This window comes from Seriola aureovittata, chromosome 14 (assembly GCF_021018895.1).
Source record: "Seriola aureovittata isolate HTS-2021-v1 ecotype China chromosome 14, ASM2101889v1, whole genome shotgun sequence".
NCBI classification, from domain to species: Eukaryota; Metazoa; Chordata; class Actinopteri; order Carangiformes; family Carangidae; genus Seriola; species Seriola aureovittata.
The window spans coordinates 10,629,009-10,652,079 of record NC_079377.1 but is presented as its reverse complement, the minus strand read 5'-3'; the positions used below and the strand labels follow the sequence as shown (position 1 = coordinate 10,652,079).

General features: G+C 38.6%; 1 protein-coding gene across 1 annotated transcript in view; it reads right to left on the bottom strand.

Moving 5' to 3' along the window:
• Positions 1–6,681: 6,681 nt before the first annotated feature.
• wdr27 (WD repeat domain 27) overlaps positions 6,682–23,071 on the bottom strand; it is a 43,951-nt gene continuing 27,561 nt past the window's right edge. The window contains exons 23-24 of the mRNA XM_056394652.1: positions 21,517–21,615; positions 6,682–9,324 (exon numbers count right to left, since the gene is read on the bottom strand). Coding sequence (XP_056250627.1) covers positions 9,211–9,324; positions 21,517–21,615 — 213 coding nt within the window. The 3' untranslated portion in view covers positions 6,682–9,210. The remainder of the gene's footprint in view (positions 9,325–21,516; positions 21,616–23,071) is intronic.

The following is a 23,071-nucleotide window of genomic DNA, read 5'->3' as shown; positions in this document are numbered from 1 at the left end:
GTCAATTTTATCATCATCAAGGATTTTTCAGTGATCTGGAGTACCAGCATCTGCACAGTATGCACTCAGTACAAGAACTATGTCAATGGTTTTATGTGATAATACATATTGTCTACAGAGTCTAGTATGAAACGACCACAAAGTAGAGCTTGCAAAAAGGAGCACTAGTTTCCATGATACCACATGTTTGCTTTCAAAGCATCTAATTTCAGTTTTTCATATCAAAATGGCTCGCATATCTTGGCCTACGCCAGGCATTGCATAAAAGGGAGATAACCAATGTTTCACTTGTTCTCCTCGTAAAGGTTTATATGTGACCTATGTGGGTGGGATTTGTTGATACATGATTTGTAAATTCAACACAAGCAAATATTTCCAAGGTGATATTATGCTTGGGATTATAACAACGCGGGGCAACACTTCCATTTTATTATCACAAAAAGTACAAAAATCACACTAAGTGACTCAAAACATAGACTTGCCAAATCTTTGTTTGTGCTTAGCCAATATTCTAAGCGGAAGGATGAACAGAAGGAATCTTGTTTACTTCCTTTGTTGCCTGCAGGACTGTTGAAGTATGGCAGGCTGTGAGAACCCCATTAATTGCCTCCTGGTTGCTCATGTTTAGCGAGGGTCAAACACTGCCAGCTTTATGCAACGTTGCTTGTCAAAATTACGTAATCAGGATTTAGTCAATTCAGTGGGCCGGGACTTATTGCCAGATGTGTATCTGAACTGTCGGATATGAACAGAAGCAAAATGTGCTCAAATTGCAGGTCTGCAATACAAAGTCAGGGCTGAAGCTCTGAACTTCAAATTAGTGTGAGGTATTATATAAAATGAAAGAAAGTACTAATAATAGCAGTGGTTCCCTAAATTTACTTTGACTCATACTTACCTACATTATGTTAATGGGTGGGGGATTACACAAGAACTATTTTTCTTCCACCCTCTTTTCTTACAATTCCATTTTCATTTCTGAGATGCAATCATTTGGTAATGAGTTCCAGATTTCCCATTTTGCTCCTTGTGCTGACGGGATGAGTAGAGGCATGGCACAGAGATAAGATATATTGTGCAAATTTATAAGCGCTTAAGAAATGGGAGAATCCTGGGCTCATTTCACAGTCCAGCATGTGCTTGTATGACTAGGAGATCAAGAGGGAACAACAACAAAGCACCTAGAAAAAAGACTGATGTGTATGGACAGTGAAAGCAACCACCATGAACAGTGTTGTGTGAGAAAGAGAACAAAGTGAGAGTGAGATCTCTTCAGTTTAACGGAGAGGAGGAGGAGGAGGAGGAGGAGGAGGAGGAGGAGGAGGAGGAGCAACAGCAGCAGCAGCAGCAGCAGCAGCACCAGCAGCAGCAGCAGCAGCAGGAGGAGGAAGAGGAGGAGCTCTGGCCTTGGGTCCCTGGGCACAGAAGGTGCTGCAGCATAGCTGAAGCTCCACTGACTATACAAACTCATCCTACATTGTCGGAGGCTCTTGGAGGTGAACTAAACAAGTTTATGTTCAGGGTAATAATTATGTTTAAGTACAATATCCTTTTCGCACCCAAGATCCCTGCATCAGTGGTGGAAAGTACAGTTCATTCAGAAACTACTTATGGCCCTTTACTTTTGTTGTTGTTTTTTTCACATTCTGTTGCTAAAATAAAGAAAAATTATTTTTTTCCCTCATCAATCTAAACTCAATACCCTATAATGACAAAGTGGAAACAACATTTATTTGCAAAAATTCATTAAAAAGGAAAAACTGAAATGTCACATTGACATAAGTGTTCAGACCCTTTGCTATGACACTTCAAATGTAGCTCAGAAGCGTCCCAGTTCTTTTGACTATCTTTGAGTTGTTTCTACACCTTGACTGGAGTCCACCTGTGGTCAATTCAGCTGATCGGACACGGTTTGGAGAGGCACACACCTGTCCCATATAAAGTCTCACAGATGACAATCAGAGCAAAAACCAAGCCATGAGGTCATGTAATCAAGAATGAAGGGCCTTGGTAAGAGAGGTGACCAAGAATCTGACGATCACTCAGGCTTAGCTCCAGAGATCATGTGTGGAGATGGGAGACCTCCTGGCTTGTTTTTGGGAGGCACCTGAGCTAAATTTCAGGTGTAATAACAAAGGGCTTGAATATTTATGTCAATGTGATATTTCAGTTTATCCTTTTTAATACATTTGCATACATTTCTAAAATGCAGTTTTCCCTTTGTCACTATGGGGAATTGAGTGTGGATAATGAGGGGAAAAAGAGGGTTTTCAATTTTAGGATGAGGCTGCAACATAACAAAATGTGAAAGAAGTGAAGGGCTCTGAATACTTTCTGAATACTAATCAAAAACAATTTTAAGGTACTACAGTGGTTCACTTAAATATTTCCATTTTTAGCTACTTCATATTTATATATAGTACATATTATACTTTTTACTCCACTAAAATTTTTTTGAAAGTTTATTTGAATTTTATTTTTAGCATTATTAGTTTTGAGTTACTTTGCACATTTATGTTTTGAAAACATTTTTTTATGAAGTGCCCGTATGAAATTTAAAAACTGCGATTAAAATAAACTTCACTTTGAACAGCCACAAATGCAGCTTACATGGTATACATCAGTAAAAAATAATATAATACAGTATATAATACTGACTAGGTTCACTATGGTGAGTACTTTTACTTTTAAAAACATTTTGCCTTTACCTTCATTTAAAGTTGCAATAATCCTAACAAGTAACTTTGTGTTATGTAAAAGGGAACCACATGACAAAACCACAGAGAGTTATCACTTCATTCTGCAGATCCTATCAGCCTCACAGAGCATTTGTTTTTGGTTTTTATGGTTTGCAACTTTACTGTTAAGTTTCACTCTCACCTCTCTTATCAACTCTGTTTCCAGCAGCTATTTTCAGAGACTCTAAAAACAAAAGGTCTGATAAACCTACTGTCCCGGGTCTACCTGCCCAGCACCAAGAACACAAAGACAAACTGAGCGACCAGCCAGCGAACACAGTGAAGCATATTGCCATTAAATAGCCAGACATTTCCCTCAGGAGCTGGTGGAGACCAAACCGAGCTGAAAGCAGAAGGAATATTGGACTTAAATTCATCACATGGACACAGACACAAGTAGGCTCCAAATGAGCTGTGTCTACTTGTTTGCCTTAGTATTGTCAAGTTGAGAAGAGAATGTACTGCACGTCGGACTTTGATACAAGAGCACAATCATTGAAAACACATTGAAGATAGGTGCAGTCAGCAGGAATGATATGTTGAAGAATACCAAATGTTCCAGAGGAGAATTTCCTGCTCATTATTGAGTCCAGGTTTTATAGCTGGCATCCTGCTTCTGCCTGTACACCGAAAGTTTTTAAGCATTCAGGGTAAATTAGCGTACTGCAGCCATGGTGAAGGAATAACATTTGTCTACGTCCCTGCAATAGCCAGTGTGTTCGGTGCTGAAGAAAATTAGATTGTGAGACATTTTCCTTGCTGCTGAATTGGAGTTCATTCGAGGGTATGAAAACCTGGCACAATATGAAATAGAGTAACGCTGGGACCTAAAGTTCTTCCCTCAAATTTAAGTTGGACAGGCAGGTGATAGTCATGGTTGGTTGGCCACCAAACAACCTGAAAACTAAGCTCAAGCACAGAATTATAGATGACATATTTGGGCTTCTTCTTCTTTTTGATGGATTTTCAAATGCTGCCAGCACACTAAACCTGAGTAGTACTAGTCTGATCACATCTTTCTCTTGAAAGCTTGTTTTGTTTCTTCATTTTATGGCAAAAGTAAAAGATGAGGAACATCAGCTAGGTTTTACGCAACAACAGTAATATCACAAATCGATAGCAGAAATATAAGCAACACGCACACACGGACGTGCATACCAATCACATCCATGCAGCGAAGTGGATCTCAACCACATGTGCTGTTAAATCCCCAGCTTGGTTAAAGACGATTAGAGAGAAAAACATAAAACTTTGAGGGAATAAATTCTGTCATAAAAACAAAGGAATTTGTTAATAGTGGAGGTTGATGTTGAAATGCTATCTTTGTGTCAGCGAGAGGTTGGGGTTTAGGTCGGTGGGGGCGAGTTAATGACCCTGAGAAATGTGGAGAGACTTGATGGTTTATACTCAGATGCCAAGCTATCATCTCATCTCACCATTGCACCTTGGCTTAATGGAGCGGACGAAGTGTCGTAACTTTATGGAGACCTTGCATGAGGAAAGACTGTGCACTTAGAAAGTGGTTCTTCTTTCCTTTTTGAAGGTGCAATTGAAAACTTGGAATAACCTTTTCTGCAACAAAAACAAAAGAGTCAGGAATTAATGCAGCAAACTGCTCAAGATGTTCAAAGGGTTACTATCTGAAGTGATTTCAAGACTCATTCAGCGATTTGGCACCTTGCATTACGCACTCCTGTTTTCCCCATTTGTTCCGCTAACTCCACAAGGGTCTTGTGTTGATTTATCGGAGTGTTAAGCACTCGAATGTTTATGCCTTGCACCCTGGATGACACCATCTGCTACTAATCTGTATTTCCGTCGTTGTCTGCACACAGCAGCCCAGAACAGCTCGGGACAGAGTCAAGTACAAAGACACCGATTTCCCTGTCTGTCTCTTCCTGTGCTGCTCCATCTGGATATTTCACCAGTATTTACTAGTCACTTCTACAGCTTACCATTCATGTTCATCCTTTGCAGTTACCTTATATGGTGTGGTTAAAAAAGACTTACTGTAAGAGTTATTGAACACTGGGACGTGCTGATTCATTCAAGCCGCTCTCCATAACCCAAATAAAGAGAAACACAGGCCAGTGCACACCTGCACCCTTTCTATTCAGTGGTTCTTTTATCTCCCTATTGCTACTCACTAATTTGCGTGGTTGGTGCGATGAACTGTCGTGTTTTTGCACAGTTCTTTTCAAATACTTCTTTTGGGTGCTATAGTTTCTGTTGATGAAATTTCACTTTTTGCAGGTGGCACTGTTTTCTTTGTTTAGCTTTAGTGTCTATTGCTGCTCCACTACCACTGCTGCTGCTGGAGCTATAAAACCAGTTGTGAAAAATGTACTGTAGTAAAAATACATGCAGTATTTTATGAGAAAAACATCATTAATGTTATCATTAACTAGGCTGTATCTGAATGTTGAATTTGGTCAAGACAGAGCTAATTCAATAAATAATGAAAAGCACAGTTCTACCTTCTGAAAAGAAAACTGAATACTAAAAGTACACATACCTAAAAAGTTGCGCCGTATGTAGGGACAGTACTTGGATGTTGGATACTCGGTTACATTCCACCACATAAAATGTACGCAGGGAAGCAAGACACAAGACTTTTAAGAAAGTCATTATGGCGTATTTGATCAGAATCTTGAATTATAGCTATGACATGGGACATACACACAGTAGACGATAAGAAGGGAGGTGCCAAGAACCGACTTTACTATTCCCCTTTACAGCGCCGACAACATTATATCTTTTTTGTTTAACCATGTTTTCAGTTGTGCATGCATTAGTGGTCTGATCTCGTGCATCGCGCAACACGTGAAAGTTGTCAAACTTGGCAAGAAGAGGTAAAAGACAGTTCCACGCCCGTGTTTGGGACTGTTGTTGGGACGTTGTGAGGTGTCCCAGATGTTGCCTCTGCTGTTGTTGTTGCTGCTGTTCCACTTTATAACTTTCTGTTCCTGATGCCCAACGTTTTTCATGACTGGCCATCATCAGGCTGATATCATGTGGTCTGATCCTGCCATTTGTTTACAGCAGGTTTTTAAGGCAGCATTGAAAGGTCTCATCAAGTAGGTCGCCTACGAGCTAAACCACTGTTTTCTTCTAGCAGTGTAGCAATTACTAGCATTACTCATGTCAAAGATTATGACTTTTATATCCATCAGTCTGGCTACTTATATCTTTTAAATAATTCATAGAACATTATAAAACCAGAAAAGCATAAGACCTGCATGAATCACAGCAGTTTTTGACATGTGCACAAATATTCCCCTCCCTTGACTTTGAGCTGCACCAAGTTTACGAAAACAAAAGAGCAGAGATCCTCAGAGGTCTCTGAGGGATCATTAAACTGCACGTGTCTCATGATGTATATCTTGGTTTTCTTCATATAAATTACTCATGAGGGAAAGTGAAGGCCTGCATTCAGAACTCAGGCCACGCCAGGCTCGGCCAGGCCAGAGACCAGAGAGGAAGTCAACCACTAAAACACTTCACAGACCATATTTGAGTTGTAGATGATGCTGGAATATGAAAAGTTTGAGACGGACTCTGTCGTTCTCTCTCTCAAGTTGAATGATAAAGCATTATGAGAGACCAAACTTTGGACCCGACTGTGTTATGATGTGCGGGTGTGGCTATCAGTGAAATCCTTTTATTTGCAAGTATAAACACATCATTCTTTTCTGGTGAGATCAATGTAGGGAGTGCACCCAAAACGACCTCACACAGACAAGGAATGTGCGTGTACGACAATATATCACTTTGGTTTGTGAATGTGAGCTCACTGAATCCTAAGAGTAGCAAGTTAATTCATTCAAGGGAAGACACTGACTCCTAAACACACACACACACACACACACACACACACACACACACACACACACACATTCCAGCACATTAAAATGGAGAAAGAACATGGCTTCATAAATTTACTCCAAAGATAATTTATTGTGTTTTGTTCCAGTAGAAAGTCTCAACTGTTTGTAGGAACACTAAAGCTCACCGTGACAGAGCCCACTCATCCTTGCCAGTACATACCTATCTTTGTGGCATAAAAAGCACACACACGCGCGCACACAATAAGATGTATGACAAAAGAATAGGTACCACCCCATAAATCCCATACTGCCTTAGTCCTGCTTTCTTTAATGTATAACATCAGTTTTTGTGATAGGAAACCTGGCTGCTGATATTGTGTAACTTAAAAGCTATATTTCATCTGACCTAGCTGAGGCTGGTGCTGCACACAGAACAATCTTGACAAGCAGTCTGTCTTGGTATCAATTAAAGCACACAGTCCAAAAAGACACAGTAAATTAAATGCAGAATATTGGACAGAGGACAAGGCAGAAATGAGCAGTCTCCTGAAAATTCACGTCCGTCTGAGGGAGTTAAGACAAGGCAGCCTATCAGGATATATCATTCTATCATCAGCGTCACCGTCAGATAATGCGTCAAGTACAATATCTTTTCCTAATGGAAGGAATGAGCGACGCTTGAAATTTCATTCCATTCCAGATAGGGTGAGTTTTCCTACAGCCTTTCTGAAGACTTAGCTGTGGCCTATAACATGTCGGCAGTGATAAAGGCAGCACAGTAGGTGATAATAAGAGTTTTTCTGGTAAAGAAAAAAAAAGAGAATTATGACCCAATCTCAAGAAAGTATCTGCCAGTGAAAACTCCCCAGGAACTTTTAACTATTTTTTAACTTTGGTATTACACTTATGAAACTGAGACAATAAGATTAATAGAGTCTCCAGGGGTCTCCAGAAACTATGACTGTGAATTTATTGTATTATAACAGTTAAATCTATTATATCAGGATAAATCCACTGAGATGCATCATCCCATGAGAGCATTATTGAAAACAAATGCAATTTGTTTTCCAAACACTTACACATTGAAATTCGCCACATGAAGAGAAAGAATATGTGCAGGTGAATGATTCCACTCAGAAAGAGCCCAACACAAAAGTTTTTTCAAATCGATTTCATAGGAGACAAAGGAGTGAGTAATTTGAAGTAAAGGGGATGAAGCATTGTTTCAAACAATCATTAAAATGAGTGCATTTGAAAATAAGCTCATAAATTAGAGTGCATCAAGCATTGTGGTAAAGTAGAGGAAGAAACAAACAAAAGAATAACAGTTCATCCTTGTACAAATCTTCTGAAACTATTATAGACGACAATGAGAGTTCGGTTTTAAGAGAATTTTGGTGAATGATGTCAGTATCAATAATGTAAGTTGTGAAGTAAATCTCTGTCTGACTTTAAATTTGAAACAATGCCTGGAATGACAACACAAATACCATAATTAACTGTCTTTATTATATTATCAATGTGAAGTTTCCAGAGTTGATCCATAAATCCACATATTTAATTTGATCAAGTTTCTGGAGAGATTGACTGTTGTTATGAACTAAAACCAGAAAGCTGGATTTTGGACAATTTGGAATTGTGGTTCTGTCTCATAACAAAGACCATTGTGTAAGACTTTGTTTTATTGAGTTTGTTAGCTGACAACTAAGTTTGTAAACTGTTAAAGTCAGATCACAAAGCTTCTTGAATTTGTGATAAATTAAGTTTTCCACGTGTATATATAATGACGTTTTTGGCATACAATTAAACGCGACAATCAGAAAGAATTAATGAGATCAGTAAAAAAATAGAAAACAGAAGTGGTCCTAAAGTAGAACTGTGAAGTACACACTACATGCATTTAAGCAGGATGTAACAGTTTTGCACTTTTACAGTAAATTTGTCATTTCACAAAGTCAGAGTCCTGTACTTTTGTTCTCTTCTATTACTGTTCAGTGTAACTGACATTTTATTGTGACTGGGGCAGGGAAGAGTAACTATAGAGCACAAACAATGTGGACGGGTGTGTCTGTATGAACAGTAGTGGCATCTGTGTCTCTGGCAGCCAAAGTGGTTGCACCCAGTTGATGTCATTGCTTTGTGTGCTGATCTGCTAAGTAGTGGTCACAGCCAGTAATATAGAGGTCTACATCTGTTCCACATACAGTAAGAGAACAAAATCTGAATCCTGAACACGCAGTATGTGCATGAACGGATGAGAATAACTGCTAATAGAATTGTTTTCCACAAAGTTAGCTGTGATTATTTGCAATTAAGTAAATGTTGCATTAAGATAATGTGGTTAAATGAACCTGATGAAAGATACTCAATCAAACCACTGACAACCCTTTGGATCCCAGTCAAAAGAAAAGTGGTCTAATGATGGACATCCAGGAGGATGAGTGAGCTGAAATGGGTGGCTCCTTTTGACAAATGGAAGCAAAGAAGTGGAAGCATATACAACTTTTTCAACTCGTACCTAATTTTGATCTTCATTTAACAGCAAGAAACAAACCCTTGTGTTCTTCTTTCTAAGTGAAATCCTAGCCAGGGGGTTGGAACTGCTTTAACAAAACCTGCATGGTCTTTGCAGCAGCCTGCTGTAATTACCCAGTCATGCTGAGGACGCTATGCACAGCAGCACTGGTGTCCTGAGACAGACGGGCCCCACTGCTGGACTCAAACAGTCTCAGCTTCCCATCCAGGGTCCCAGTCAGCAGCTAGGAAAGACAGAGAAACAAACATGACATCACGTTCAGCTTTTACTCTTGTGGATGATATTTCCAAGGAACTGTGTCACACATCACTCTCCTTTTTCCGACTCTCTGTTTAGAGGACCAAGTTGCATAACAGCACACCTGCTTCCTAACCAAGGTCAAGATCTACACTGTGTTTCCCATTGAAATTCTTGATTTTCCATACCTGCCATTTATCACAAAAAACAAGAAACTGCCTGACCAGAACTCTGTTATATAACTTTGTTTAATCAAAAATGGGGCTCGGGGTTCCTGCCAGTGCTAGTCATGGTGAGGCAACTGTTTACAGATTAATAAGGCACCCACACATCAATAAACTAACATCAACCCACACCCTGCACGACCATTTAAGCAGACACATGTGCAAACACACACACACACACACACACACACACACACACACACACACACACACACACACACACACTCTAACTAACATGTGGATGCAGATGAACACAAGCACACATGTGGAGAACCACCTCTTTGCTATATTTCTTTTTTAGCAGCAAGGATTATCTCATCCTTTTATCAGTCAGTATAGCAGATGAGAGTGAGGGAACATTACCTCAACAATCAATCAGCAGAGGTTCAGAATAAGGCTTATGATATATATTTATACCTGCAGCTGCTCAAAATGGAGTATATAATATGATGGAACAATCATAATTGAAGACAGTTGTTCATAAATGGCACTATCTTCACTTTATTTTAAGCGTACGTAACGTGTAAGACCAGGGTGTGTAAAACACCATTTCAAATCTATGTCATACTATTTCAAGCCAGGATTATTTGTACTACACTTAATCCCATTTAAAGTCCTAAAGGACTTCACAAATCATACATGATGAAAAAGAGGTGAAAACAACCCAACAAATTGCAAACTAAATAGGAATGCTTGGGTGAATGTCCAGATCTGCTGTGGAGTATCAGTGTTGTTTATGGTAATTTCAGAGATTTTAGGCCTTGTAAAGACAGAGTATCTTTTTGGAGTATACTAACAGTGGGAATCTTGGAAAACAACGATTTGCCAAGCAGTGATAAAAACCACATTTGGTACAACAATAGTCCAACATTTTTTCCCATGTACTAAAGCTGTTTTATGCAGGAGAAATCATCTTTTACCAGCACACAGATGCCTGTGCTGGGAAAGGGAGTCACAATAGCTGAGGTCTGAGGATGACTCAAACATACAACGACTAAACTGGGGTGGATTTAATCTTCCTTTGATGGGTGATCCTTGCAGTTTCTCTCCTATAGACACACAGAAGATTTCCAGGTGTGCATGGAGCCCAAAGACGAGAGGATTACTTCCAAAAGGCAGCCAAGTAAGCACAAATACATTACGCCCACATAAGCATACTAGTGTTCTCTAGTGTATAAAAATGTTTGAGACTCTCCCACAAAACAAACACTTTGACAGCTCATTTCACTAGTTCTTCTCTTTTCAAGGAGTCTTCTTTCACCATGACCTCCTGCTCAATGACCTCAATGAACAATAGCCAAGCTGTCTGGGTCCTGCCCTCGGGCTGCTAAAATAGCTATTTAAAACTTAAAGAGGGTCAGAGAGCAGTTCCATTAGCAACCACAGCTGTCTTCATCAACTGCTTTCGAAAACCATTAGACTGTGTTATCGCCTAGACATTACACTCGTCCATGCAAACATGCAGTCCAGAGCTGAGTTGAGTTGTCTAAAAAGGGGATAACAACATTTGGAATTTTGAAATCATACACTTGCAACAAACATCTGTTTCCAACACATTCCATTTCTGCAACCATCCACCTTTGTTCACCGAAGCTGAAGCGAGCTGAGCCAATGAGGACTGAATGTTTTGGGTGACCTTCAGGGTCAGAGCTAATTCACTGTAGACATATAGCAGGGGTCATGCCGGGCCATCACAAGTGAGTTATTAGGCTTTCCTCAACATCGCACTTCTAGGAAACATAGATTTTCAAGATTTATTTGCAGATGTCTTCATGCTGACATACACTACCGGACAAAAGTTTCAGGATACCACATTTTTACAGTTTTTTACATATTATTGACATTTCAACAGTTCAAGTCCAGTGAATAACCTTAAATGGTACAAAGACATAAGCAGTACACTGCCCAAGGTTAAAAAAAGGTTAGGTCTCTAAAAACGAAAAAATCATAGACATTTCATAGAAAATCTGAAATAAATGAAGCCTTGGAAGTTAATGCAAAAAATTCCTACATGTGCACCAACTTTTGCTGATGACTTACAAACTTTGTCTGTACAAAGGCAGTGTTGGCACAAACTGTGTTAGTACAGGATCAATACTGTACTGCAGGAGGAAGTACTATATTTTGCTATCAGAATGGAGAAAAAAGAGAAGTAACAAAGGAAGGTTGTTCAGGGGTTCATCCTAAAGCAACATAAGGACCCAAAACATTAGAAGAAAACAACCAGAGGGGGGTCTCCCACAATAGGAGAGCAGCACAGGCTCCAGACTTAAACCCCATGTTGCCGGTTTGGGATGACCTGGACAGAAGGTGAAAACAAAGCAAACTACAAGTGCGACACATTTGCGGGAACTTCGGCAACAATGTTGGGGCGAACTTTACAAACAATATTTCATTTCCATTGTAGAAAGAATGCCACGAGTGTGTTCAGCTGGAGTTCAATCTTCAACAAGAAGATTCCATGATTCTTTGTTTTTAAAATCTCCAGTTGTTTATTTGTTCTATTCTTTAATGTCAGAAAAACTGAGACATTGAATTATGTAAATTTAAGTTAGAACTGGAAAAAATTAGGTGTTCTAAAACTTTTGAACAGTAGTGAATAGGTATTCAAAGTTAATATCATTCACAGGCATATGCCTTTCAGTTTTGGTAGGATGTGTTTGACACATGACCTTTCGTAATGTCAAACACACAAATCATGCACGAAAATATGGGCTGCCTCTTATTTTATGATCTCTTTGTTTATTTGTTTTTATGTTTAGTATATAAAGTCTCATTCAAAACTTTTTAGGAATTCTGGGATCGTAAATCAGGTTGAGAATGTGCGTGGTGTGTCACGCATATTACATAATCTAAGTTATTGTCAGGCGTGCTGGCTGAATACCACGGAAAAATCACAGACACACCACAAATCAATACTTCAAAGCAGAAATAAAAATGATGATTCAGAACACAATGTGGGTTAGATTTTCCAGTGGTGAACACTTGTGTCAGATATTGGCATTCTGGCCCACAGAAAATATCCATCTGTAGAAACTGGTATGAACAAAAGCTTCACAAATGCCAACATACAGGATGTTCTGCGCTGTACATGTTGAGGGAGGGAGGATAATCCACGAGTGATAGGAAAAAGAGCGGACACTCACCACGGTTCTGCGTGAACCATCAGTAAAAGAATTCTATTGCTAATGGTGACCGATATATATAAATATATATATATATATATATATATATATATATATACTGTATGATCCTTTGAAGATCCCTTTACCTGTCAAATAATCTTTATGCATTAAAGGAGCTATTTGTAAGTTTTGCTATTGCTACATAGTCATTGTTAGCATTAACAGCTGTTTCCTCACCAGTCTTGCCAAGAGCTTCAGCCATTGTTGCATTTACAAGACAAGAGGTTATAATACATCCTCTGAGCAGCCTCAGCTTCTTCAAGTCGTACTGGACTCACATCACATTGGAGACATGACATTCCTCAATGATTTTTTTAATTCAATAAATTTTCAACTAAGTTCACATTAATCCAACCAAAGCTCTTATCATATTTATCATTATTATAATGATGACAATATCCAAATACTGAAAGTAGGACACAAGTTATATGTGTCTGACTCAACTTTTTGCCTCTCTGTCATCCATCTGCCCTCTAGCCAGTGTCTGCGTAGGTATAGAGCTCATTTCTAAGGCCATGGATACGCCCATCTGAGTGAAAGTAATGCCGAGAAAAACAGATACAATAACAGTCACAACATTCCATGTGTGCAGGGAACGGCCCCAAAAAAAAGAGTGGTGAATGTCTATTAAGGCTGATACCATTACAGAACACATTATTACTTAATTATTATTATAATTATTCTATGACAGTGTCATAGGGCTAGCCCTGCCAATATCTCAGCCATTTTAAAAGCAAGTTTAATAATGACATCAACAGAACTATAGCATGATGTGTAATCTCTTGAAAGTTCTCATTTGGTGCTTCAAAAATCAAAACAAACAATGTCCTTCACCTCTCCAACATTAAATAGATTCTGTATATCTTTGACTGAATCTATATGATGCGTATTTTTTCCTTTTTTTTTGAGTATCACAGTGTGATTCTCAGTGTGTTTGCTGTCTTACACAGAGTTCAGGACAGATCAGTCGGATCTCTGTGATTTCAAAAAGTTAAATCATAAAACCCCAGCGCAGGTAATTTTCACTTATTAGAAACATAATATATGCTCCTTCATAATTTTGTCTTCATTTTAAATGTAAATGTTCACACCTGAGCTACTTTAATGCATTGAAACTGCACACTCAAGACAAATGCTGTGTGTCATTCAAGTTTACAGTGTTCCTCACAGTTTTGGTTTTCAGACAAAAAACAGGACAAAGCTATCCACTATGGCCAAGTGAGAAAATGCTGTCTACTACATTCGAAAGGTTTTGATACTTCTTGTAACTTTGCAGCTAGACCCAAACTTTTTATGTCCTCACTTCCTGTTCATTGCAGTTCCAGCTGTGCTGAACACAGGCCAGTTGATTTCAGAGAGGCTGTCTCAGCTCAGTCTGTGTCTCACTCTAATGTGACATTCTGGACCAGACAGCAGAGTCCACCTCTGTATTTGCTGTCTGGCCACTACAGTAAGAAGGGAGTGTTTTGCTCTCCGGGGTCAGGCAGAGAGGAAACGAAGAGATAAAATATGAAAAAAAAAAAACTAAGGCGTGTGAATAGTTTTTCAAAAGACAAATGGCCACAAATGAAATGATACAGTAAAAAGGTCTAGTGGGACGCCAGCTGCATTTCTGCCTGCCTGCAAAGAACAAAGATGATACATGCTGACATATGGAGACAAGAGTAGCACTGAGCTTGAAAGCCAATGAGATGATTCACTCACTGTTCATCTTCCTAGTTGGGACAATAGAACATGTTAACTTTTAGAGACAGCTGCCTGTGTCAGTAAGCGGTCAGAGTCCTGCACTAACTCCAACACATGACGTGCAAATGAGGTCCAAAGTACTTGCGGGAAAGAGATCAGAACCTTCTCACTTAATCAAAAGACTGACACTGAAAACTGTATTTTCATTTTAAGAAAGAGTTCTAATTAGGATTTTCTTTCTTTTCTTATCCCCTTCCAAAAAAAACAACTTATGCATTTGAAAATTGACAGATATGTCAGAGTGCAGCAGCGTCTCTGGAACAAAGGAGGGTTTAGTATCTTACTCAAGGAAACTTTCACACACACAAACACACTTATTAAAAGACAGAAAAACCTTGCTGACTCTGATAGGAGTTTCTATATTTTCAACCACAAACTCTTTTAATTGTATGTTTTTTTATGTCAGATTAAGAAAAGTTATTTTCGTTGGTGGTTTTCAAGTATATTTTTTGTCTCTTTGATTCTTAAATACTGCCTTTAATATATACGTTGATGAACTTTAATTTTCATCCATCTGATCTTTTTGTCATTTTAACCAGCCCTAACCCTTACTCAAACCCTAACCCAGACTCTTGACTACTAGTTAATTCAGCTAACATTGAAACTTCATGCCAGTATGTGTAAAACAAACTGAAACAAGCACAACTGGTTTAGGATTATTCAAAGCAAAAATCATGTTTTTATTTGATGGCTCTGGCTTGTAAATGTTTCCCACTGCACCATCCTGTTCATGTCCAGAAAGTCTCTCCCACAGGTAAGTTAGAACAAATGTTCCAATTCGTATGAGTCACATTTAATGAGTGCTGACATAACATATGGAGACTTTTACACCAAAGTGAAGATTTCTTTCCCTTTTCTCTTGAATCAGTTTTAACTTTTGTGTACAAAAAGTGTATCTTTGTCATGTCCTCCTTTGTAATTTTCTCATTGATATTGTATGTTGTTTTAAAGTTCAGATTGTGGAGAGCCATTCGTTATGGTCGCCAACTCAAATTCTAGTTGTTTCATTTTTATTTAACAATTGCCTACCTTGGGATTGGTCATTAAGATTAAAAATCTCTTCTTACACAAACAAGGTGGTGGAGACTCAAGAAACTTTATAAACAACAGTGATAGATATGGGCTTTGCCATTTGTGACCAATATCCAAAGCACAAAGGCACAAACAAGGCTATGTTTCTAAGAAAAAAATTTAATTTTAGCTTTTCACAAATTGATCTCAGTGGGGTGTCAGTGAAAAGGTCACCAATTAAAACTCCAAGGTATCTGAATGAAGAAACAATTGTGGGGTTCAACAACTTTTCTTATGATTTATAAAAAAAAATAACATTAGCATTCAAAAGTCCACTGAAAATAAATCAAGAAAAAAGAGAGGTTACTGTCCCCCACTGTCTCTTAAAAGAACTCATCTTCACCAAGAAGCTGATCTTTGGTTTATACTACAAAGAGGTTTTTACTGCTGATGTGGAACAATGTAATTGGAGCTATCAACGGCTTGGGATGAGGTGGTAGAAATATGTGTAACCCAAATACAGCACAGCCCCATGAAGTCTATTTCTATAGTCTGACCTAGTAACCTGTTTCTCTGAAGTTGCTGTTGATTCGCTTCAAGCTACAGCATTTTTCCTTGCCTTTACTTATGATCCTAAATCTCTTAAATTCCAAAAAACATTGGAGGAAGTTAACTGCAGATACAGTATGAACTCTGTCTTGTTTTCAGGCACTATGCAAATTGGACAAAGCTTTGTTTGCCTCCAACAAATCTCCCCGAAAAGACATTTAAAAGAGAACATACTTATGTATTGAACAAGCCGAGGCAAATCATTCGTATTACAAGTGAGAAAATACTTCTTCTAAAATTTGCAAGTCAACTTTTATGGTAGCACTTTTGGGTCCAACACAGGGGAGCTTACAAAACTTAACAGTATGCCATGTGAAATCCCACAAGATTTTACAAGACAACAAAGTAAAGTGACAGTAAAAGTTGGGATCTCTCATTAGAGACTAAAGTACCGGAATAAACCTGAGGGAATGAACCCTGGAGCTAGATCTGCCTGCTTGATGGTCTTTTAAGTATTAAGGTGGAAAACATGAGTGAAAAATGAGTGGAAAATATGCATTGCATTATCTGTCTGTGCCTTGCATCGGAGGGTTCTCAAAGCAGTAAATATGGAGAACATCTGGCCCTCAAATGTGGCTAAAAGCAAGGTGAGCACAGGTTGGGGACACTTTTTGCCAGTATTTTTTTCATGTCTTGGTAAGGAGAAAGCACAGGCTCAGGAAATAACAACAATGTTAGTATTATGATATCACAGGACCCTGGTCTCAGTTAACTGTTAAGACTGACTGGCCATTTCCCAGGACTTCTTGAACTTCTACTCATTTTTTATTAACACATCTCTCCTTTGGCCACAAACAAAAGAAAAATAAAGTTGAATATGCATGCATCCTTTCCAGTCAGACATTAGATCAACCAACTCAAAGTTAACTAGAAACAGGCTCACAGAGCAAAGCCAGGCCCTTAATATATCAGTAGTAGCTCAACTGTCTAAGGAATAGGAAAGAAACACTTTTCAGTTAATGTGAAGGAGAGCTTGTTGAGAGCTAACTCTCTATGTATGTGTCTATGAGCGATCTTACACTCTCAGTAATAGTAAGAATAGTGCCCATATAAATGACAAGGGCATTACTGTGAGAGTAAAAGGTGTAACCTTCTGGATATAGAGGTCAACTCCTCAGCATCTTGAAATAATTATAAATCCTCACGTTTTCCCAGATACTGTGCAAAGATTTTCTCAGACACAGACTGAACTGTTGGTCTAACCACTCCACTCCTTTTTGAAGATGATGAGGTTCTGTTGGTTTCATCAGACCATGACCTGATGTGTGCACTGGGGCAGCTGAGTGTGAAGTGGCTGGGATGAGAGTTTGCATCTCCTAAGTCTAAGTCATAGGCCATCGTGGACTGGTTCCTCCAGGTTGAGGGGGAATTGCTGCCCCAATCGAAGGAATTTAAGTATCTCAGGGTGTTGTTCATTAATGATGGTAAAATGGAACGTGAGATGGACAGGCGGATTGGTTTGGCATGAGCAGTAATGCGGACATTGTACCGGACAATTGTGTTGAAGAGGGAGCTGAGCTAGGAGGCAAAACTTTCGATTTCCAGTCGATCAATGTTCCAACCCTCATCTATGGTCATGAGCTCTGGGTTATGTCCAAAAGAATGAGACAGTGGATACAAGCAGCTGAAATGAGTTTCCTCTTTAGAATGTCCAGGATCAGCCTGACTGATCTTGGATGTCTGGAGGGAGCTCGGAGTAGAGTTGCTACTCCTCCTTGAGGTAGTTTGGGCATCTGATTAGTCTGCCTCCTGGGCGCCTTCCTTTGGAGGTTTTTCCAACTGGGAAAAGGCCCTGGGGTATACCCAGAGATCACTGGAGGGATTACAAAACCCATCTGGCCAGGGAATGCATCAGGATCCCCAAAGAAGAGCTGGAAAATGTTGCTGGGTAGAGGGACTTCTCGAATACCCTGCTTAGACGGCTGCAACCGCAACCCAATCCCGGACAAGTGGAAGAAAATGGATGGATGACCTGAAGAATGAAGAATTACCTTCCATTTCTAACTTTAAGTTATAATGGACAAAAAGTTCTAAAAGTGCTACAGAGGTAGGTAGTAGTAAGAGGAACTCACGTTGGGATAATTTTGTCAAACTACTCTGAAATTAATTTGGGGAAACTAAGGGGTACAGGATATGAATTTTTCAATTTCATACAGTTTTATTTCAATTCGAGAACTGTAGAGGTCTTCCTCCCTCAAAGAGGTCTGCAGAAACATTAAATAGGCTACAGTGAATGTTGACGAAGAACAGCTCTGTCCCTCTGGTTTAGCAAACAAAAAGGTAGCTGTGTGCTTATTGCATTTAGAAAATTGCTTGACAAATACTGCAGCAGACAGTTTGTCAATACAGAATTGCTTGTGTAATAAGAGGCTGTATTTCAATAGACTACAGTATTACTGGTCATTTGTTAGTATGACAAACTAACTTTCTTTCATGAGCACCACTGAAATCCTGCAAAACAGGCAAAAAAACAAAACAAAACTCAAGTCCCAGGTACTGTACCTAACAACAGTAAATACCATAGCTCTCACTCAGTTTGTGCTGTATGTCAATATCATTTTGAATCAGGGTGTTCCTATTTGGACATCCAATGTGGGAAGACTTTTCATGGCTCTTTATTTAGCTGCAGACCCTCTGGAGCCCTCCAGTTTTTTTTCACACATTTGTGAAATTTATGACTTCAATCTGGTCAAATTTTGCAAGTACCTGTAGTATGAGATGGTCAGTGACATAAATCTGAGAGTAGAAATCAATAAGAGATGACCTCATAAAAAATGACACATTAATATATCTGAAGAATTACCTGCACAAACTTGAATATTTGTCAAGGAAAATAGCCACATTTCCACATGGGAATTGTTTGTCAATGTATTACTGCAATACCACTACGGTGAGTGGTTATATTTTTCTGCTAATATATCATATACATTTTGAGTTTGATAAGATTAAAACAAGACTTTAATCTGTCCACGTGACACTGGTGGTGAAAAATACAATTACAATTCTGTCTATAAAGCCAGTATTTTTTGGGGTTTCTGCTTTGACAGCATGTCCAACAAACAAAACAGAATGTACAGAGGTACTGATGGGGAATGGACATTTTCTGACTGATGAAGTGTGTCTTTAAACTCTGCAGATCACTGTAATTCAGCCAGTAAATGGCCACAGATCAAATTTTCCACTTTCAAACTTGGAAATCTGAATGTATCATTGTGCTGCAAAGTTTATCTGAATGGAGTTCCACAGATGGACATGCAGATTTAAAACATGTGCCTCAAGTCCAAAAGACGGTCAACAAGAAGTCTCATGAGGCGTCCAGCAGAGGTTGGGATATTATATTTTAAAAGCTGTGTTTTGCAAATCTACTTGCTTTGAACAGTTACAAAGGAAAACCATTAACTGGACAATAAAACACCTCCAAAGGGAATTGTTGCTCTATATGAAATGCTCTGGACACTGAAAGGATGTTGGCATAAAGTACCATTGTAAACTCAGAATTCTTACTTTCCTGTAATGGCAATTCAAGAGCAACAGAGAAATTTGTCCTGTGCTATTCTTTACTTGATGTTTTCTTTAGCAAGACTGCCTACTGTCCCTGAATATTTATGGATCTGAAAGATCATAGCAACAAACTTAATAATTCAAAGCATAATTGACATTTGAAGCTCACACAATCCTATCAATATTGAATTTTGTCTCTGTTGCATCATTTTAGACAGAACACAACAAAATGGCATGACATTAAGCTACAAGGGATACAGTAAAAATGATAAACAGCCAACAGAAAGTTGGAAAGCAGCTCCTGAAGTCAACAAGCACATCCCTGTATATACCTTTTGCCGACTTGAGAACTGTGCAGCCAATCACAGGCTGGAACAACCCTGCAGGCAGTCAGTCATACAAGTGGATCAGCACAGTGCACAAAGCGAGTCACTAGATCCCACAGAATTATGGTGTGGAAGAGCAGTAGTCATTATCTGATTGGACTATAAACTGGCTACCACTGCTTAAACCCAGAGAGTGATTTAGGGGATATCCATTTCAAATGAAAATGGTATTGGTCCAAGAGGCTAGCATTTAGAAAAAAAGGTTGTTGTATCAGTAGTTTTTATGCAAACAGAATTTTTGTGGGGGTTTATACATATGTGAATTCTGGGGTATTTGTATTTTTATATGAGGATAATTTGTTTTGTTAAAAATTTCAGTATAGTGTGCACTATTTATACACAAAGACAAAATGAGATGTACCCACACACTGAAACATAAAAACACTAGTACATAGAAGTAAATTCATCACACTCATATGGAATGATACAAAGAGCTTGTTATTAGTTCTAACTCTGTCCTTATATTGAATTCCTTCATGGCTACTTCAAGTCCCTGACATAAAATCCACCCACCCTGAACTGTGGGTTGGTCTCAATAAGACCTGCTATGTGACCTCAGCCTTAGGATATCATTCCTTCTTTACAAAGACTCCACAGCAAGTAGAGATGATGTAAACCTGTGTAACCAACTGACTATGCAAAATGTGTGAAAATCATTTACAGTATATATAACTTAAAAAAAAACATGCAATGTGAATTTTTTAATCACATCACATTTAGAAAAACAATATGACAGTAATTATATTTGTTAATTTCCCAAGTACAATTCAAGTACAAGGCATATCTTTATCAAAATTTTAAAGACTTAAGAGGTGAAGCAGTTTTTTTGGACTAAAGATGACATGACCTCTGGCTGACACTACTTCTCACTGGGACCTCTTTGCTTTTTTTGAACATTTTTCCTTCATAACCTTGAAATTCTTGACATAAAGAACAATATTTGTCATTAAAACAAAATCTTCTAACTCTGAGTGTAGTGTATCAGCTAGGGTGTGCAGGGGAGGGTTATTTCCTTATTTTTTTTATTGAGGTCAGTTTGTTGTTTGGGATGCAGAAAAAATATCCACCTTGCCAAATGAAAACTTGGTGAATACATGTTTAAAGACTCAGCTATCCTTGTGTTGCAAGGATAAGCAAGCCTTGTAGAACTGGAGTATTGATGTGCATGCAAAATCAGGGATAGAGTGGAGGGTAAAACACACATTAACACTGTTGCCTGTATGCATGTCCCCTCGGGTGTTTATGCAGCGTTAACACAGGTCAACATCTGGAAAATAAGACCAATCTCTGGTTTTACTTTGGCTGTCTGATGTCAGTAAGGGAAAGTCAAAGTAAGACATTTACTTCATGTGAACAAAATATTTACTCTGGTCAATATGTTACAGGGATGTCGAGATATATGAATGATACTTTATTTAAGATGATGAGAAAAGGGGCATTGAAAGCATGTTTTAGGACTAACAAGAGAAAGTAAATAAGAGAGCCACAATGACAAAAGGTTAAGAAAGGTTCTTACCTCTGGTGTGGCAGGGTTGAACGTCACACTGAGCACTGTGTCCGACTGTTTTTGAAGTTTGTGGAGGTAACTGCTGCTACGGATGTCATACACATAGGCCTGAAATGAATGAGATGGACTACATGAACAAAAGCAGAAGCAAACTGTACCATGCAGTGATATACAGATGTGGGACATGTTAACCTTATATAAGATTAGTTAAGTTGACCATCTAGTGAGGCTCATTATAGGTGTAAAATACATACAATACAAATAGAAAGACAGAAAAAAATGGAAACAGATTTACTTTAGGGATAGTTTCAACTTTGAAGGAAACCTTTGGCTCATTATGTTTGGGTTTTGCAATCATTCTGAGTTCGAGCTCCAGAACACACATACAAAGGCATGTTTCGTACTCATGCAGTCATTGTGTGCACAGCTAACATCCATATTGTCCATTAGCTATTTGGGGTCAATAATAAAGTATTGAGTCTGGACACCTTAATAGTTCACTGTAAATATTCTCTCACTGATTACAGTTTTCTTGATGAACACCAGACCTTTTTGACAATGTTCAGAGATTGGCTAGACGGTAAGACTTGGCGCATGTTGATGTCAGTAATCAGACACATAAAATCATGCATCATCTGTGCCAGAATCAGTTATCCCAACTGCTGAACTAAACCCAACTGACTCTGGAGTTCTGCAGTGTATTTAAAGAAAACTCTGGGGCTGGCAATCAAAACAATATCCAATACATTTTGAGTGATAAACAAACTATGTCTGTCGTATCAGAAGCTGACATCAAAAACTACCAGATTCTTCATTTTGTTTCATTTTTCGTTGCTGACAGAAAATGGTCTAAAATTAGCAACGTTTCCTGATTCCCTGCTTGTAAAACTGCTTGTTACGGTAACATTAAACAATGATTCACAAAGTGGTTTCACATATTTTGATCAAGAGTAATTTAATACCAGATGGAAAGGTGGTGTTTCATTGCACACAAGGCTGAAAGTTTCATGTGTGTTGTATCCAGCACACAGCATCAGTGGTGGTTGTTGTTGGGTATGGTCAGAGGTTTGCTCTGTTGCACCTGTAACTATGCCCAACAGTGATGTGTGAAAACAGTGATTGTACATCACTGCAGCAAGACCAGAAGTTAAAGGGGAAGGGAAAGGAGGGCAAAAAAAAGATTTTCATTCTTGTATCAAGTTGCTCTTTAAATGCTAAAAACTCTTAGTAAACAGACTCTACAAGTGTAAAATTTAAAACATCAAAACGCACACATTTAAAAACAAAACAAAAAACACTGCTGTAACACTTCCCGTCAGCATCAAATCCAAAAGCCATTGCAATAAAAAAGTCTTGGCTGTTGAGGCTCATCACACACTCATAGCACTCAAATACTTAGGAGACAAAATTAAGTGGCCATTGAGACTTATTGACAACTCACACGAACCCCTTGCACATAGATTACTGTTATTTTCTGCCTTGAGGCAGTAAAAGACTTGTGAACCAACCCTTTAATTTGTTGGTGTAGATTTTACACTTGGCATTGGATACACAAAAAATATAT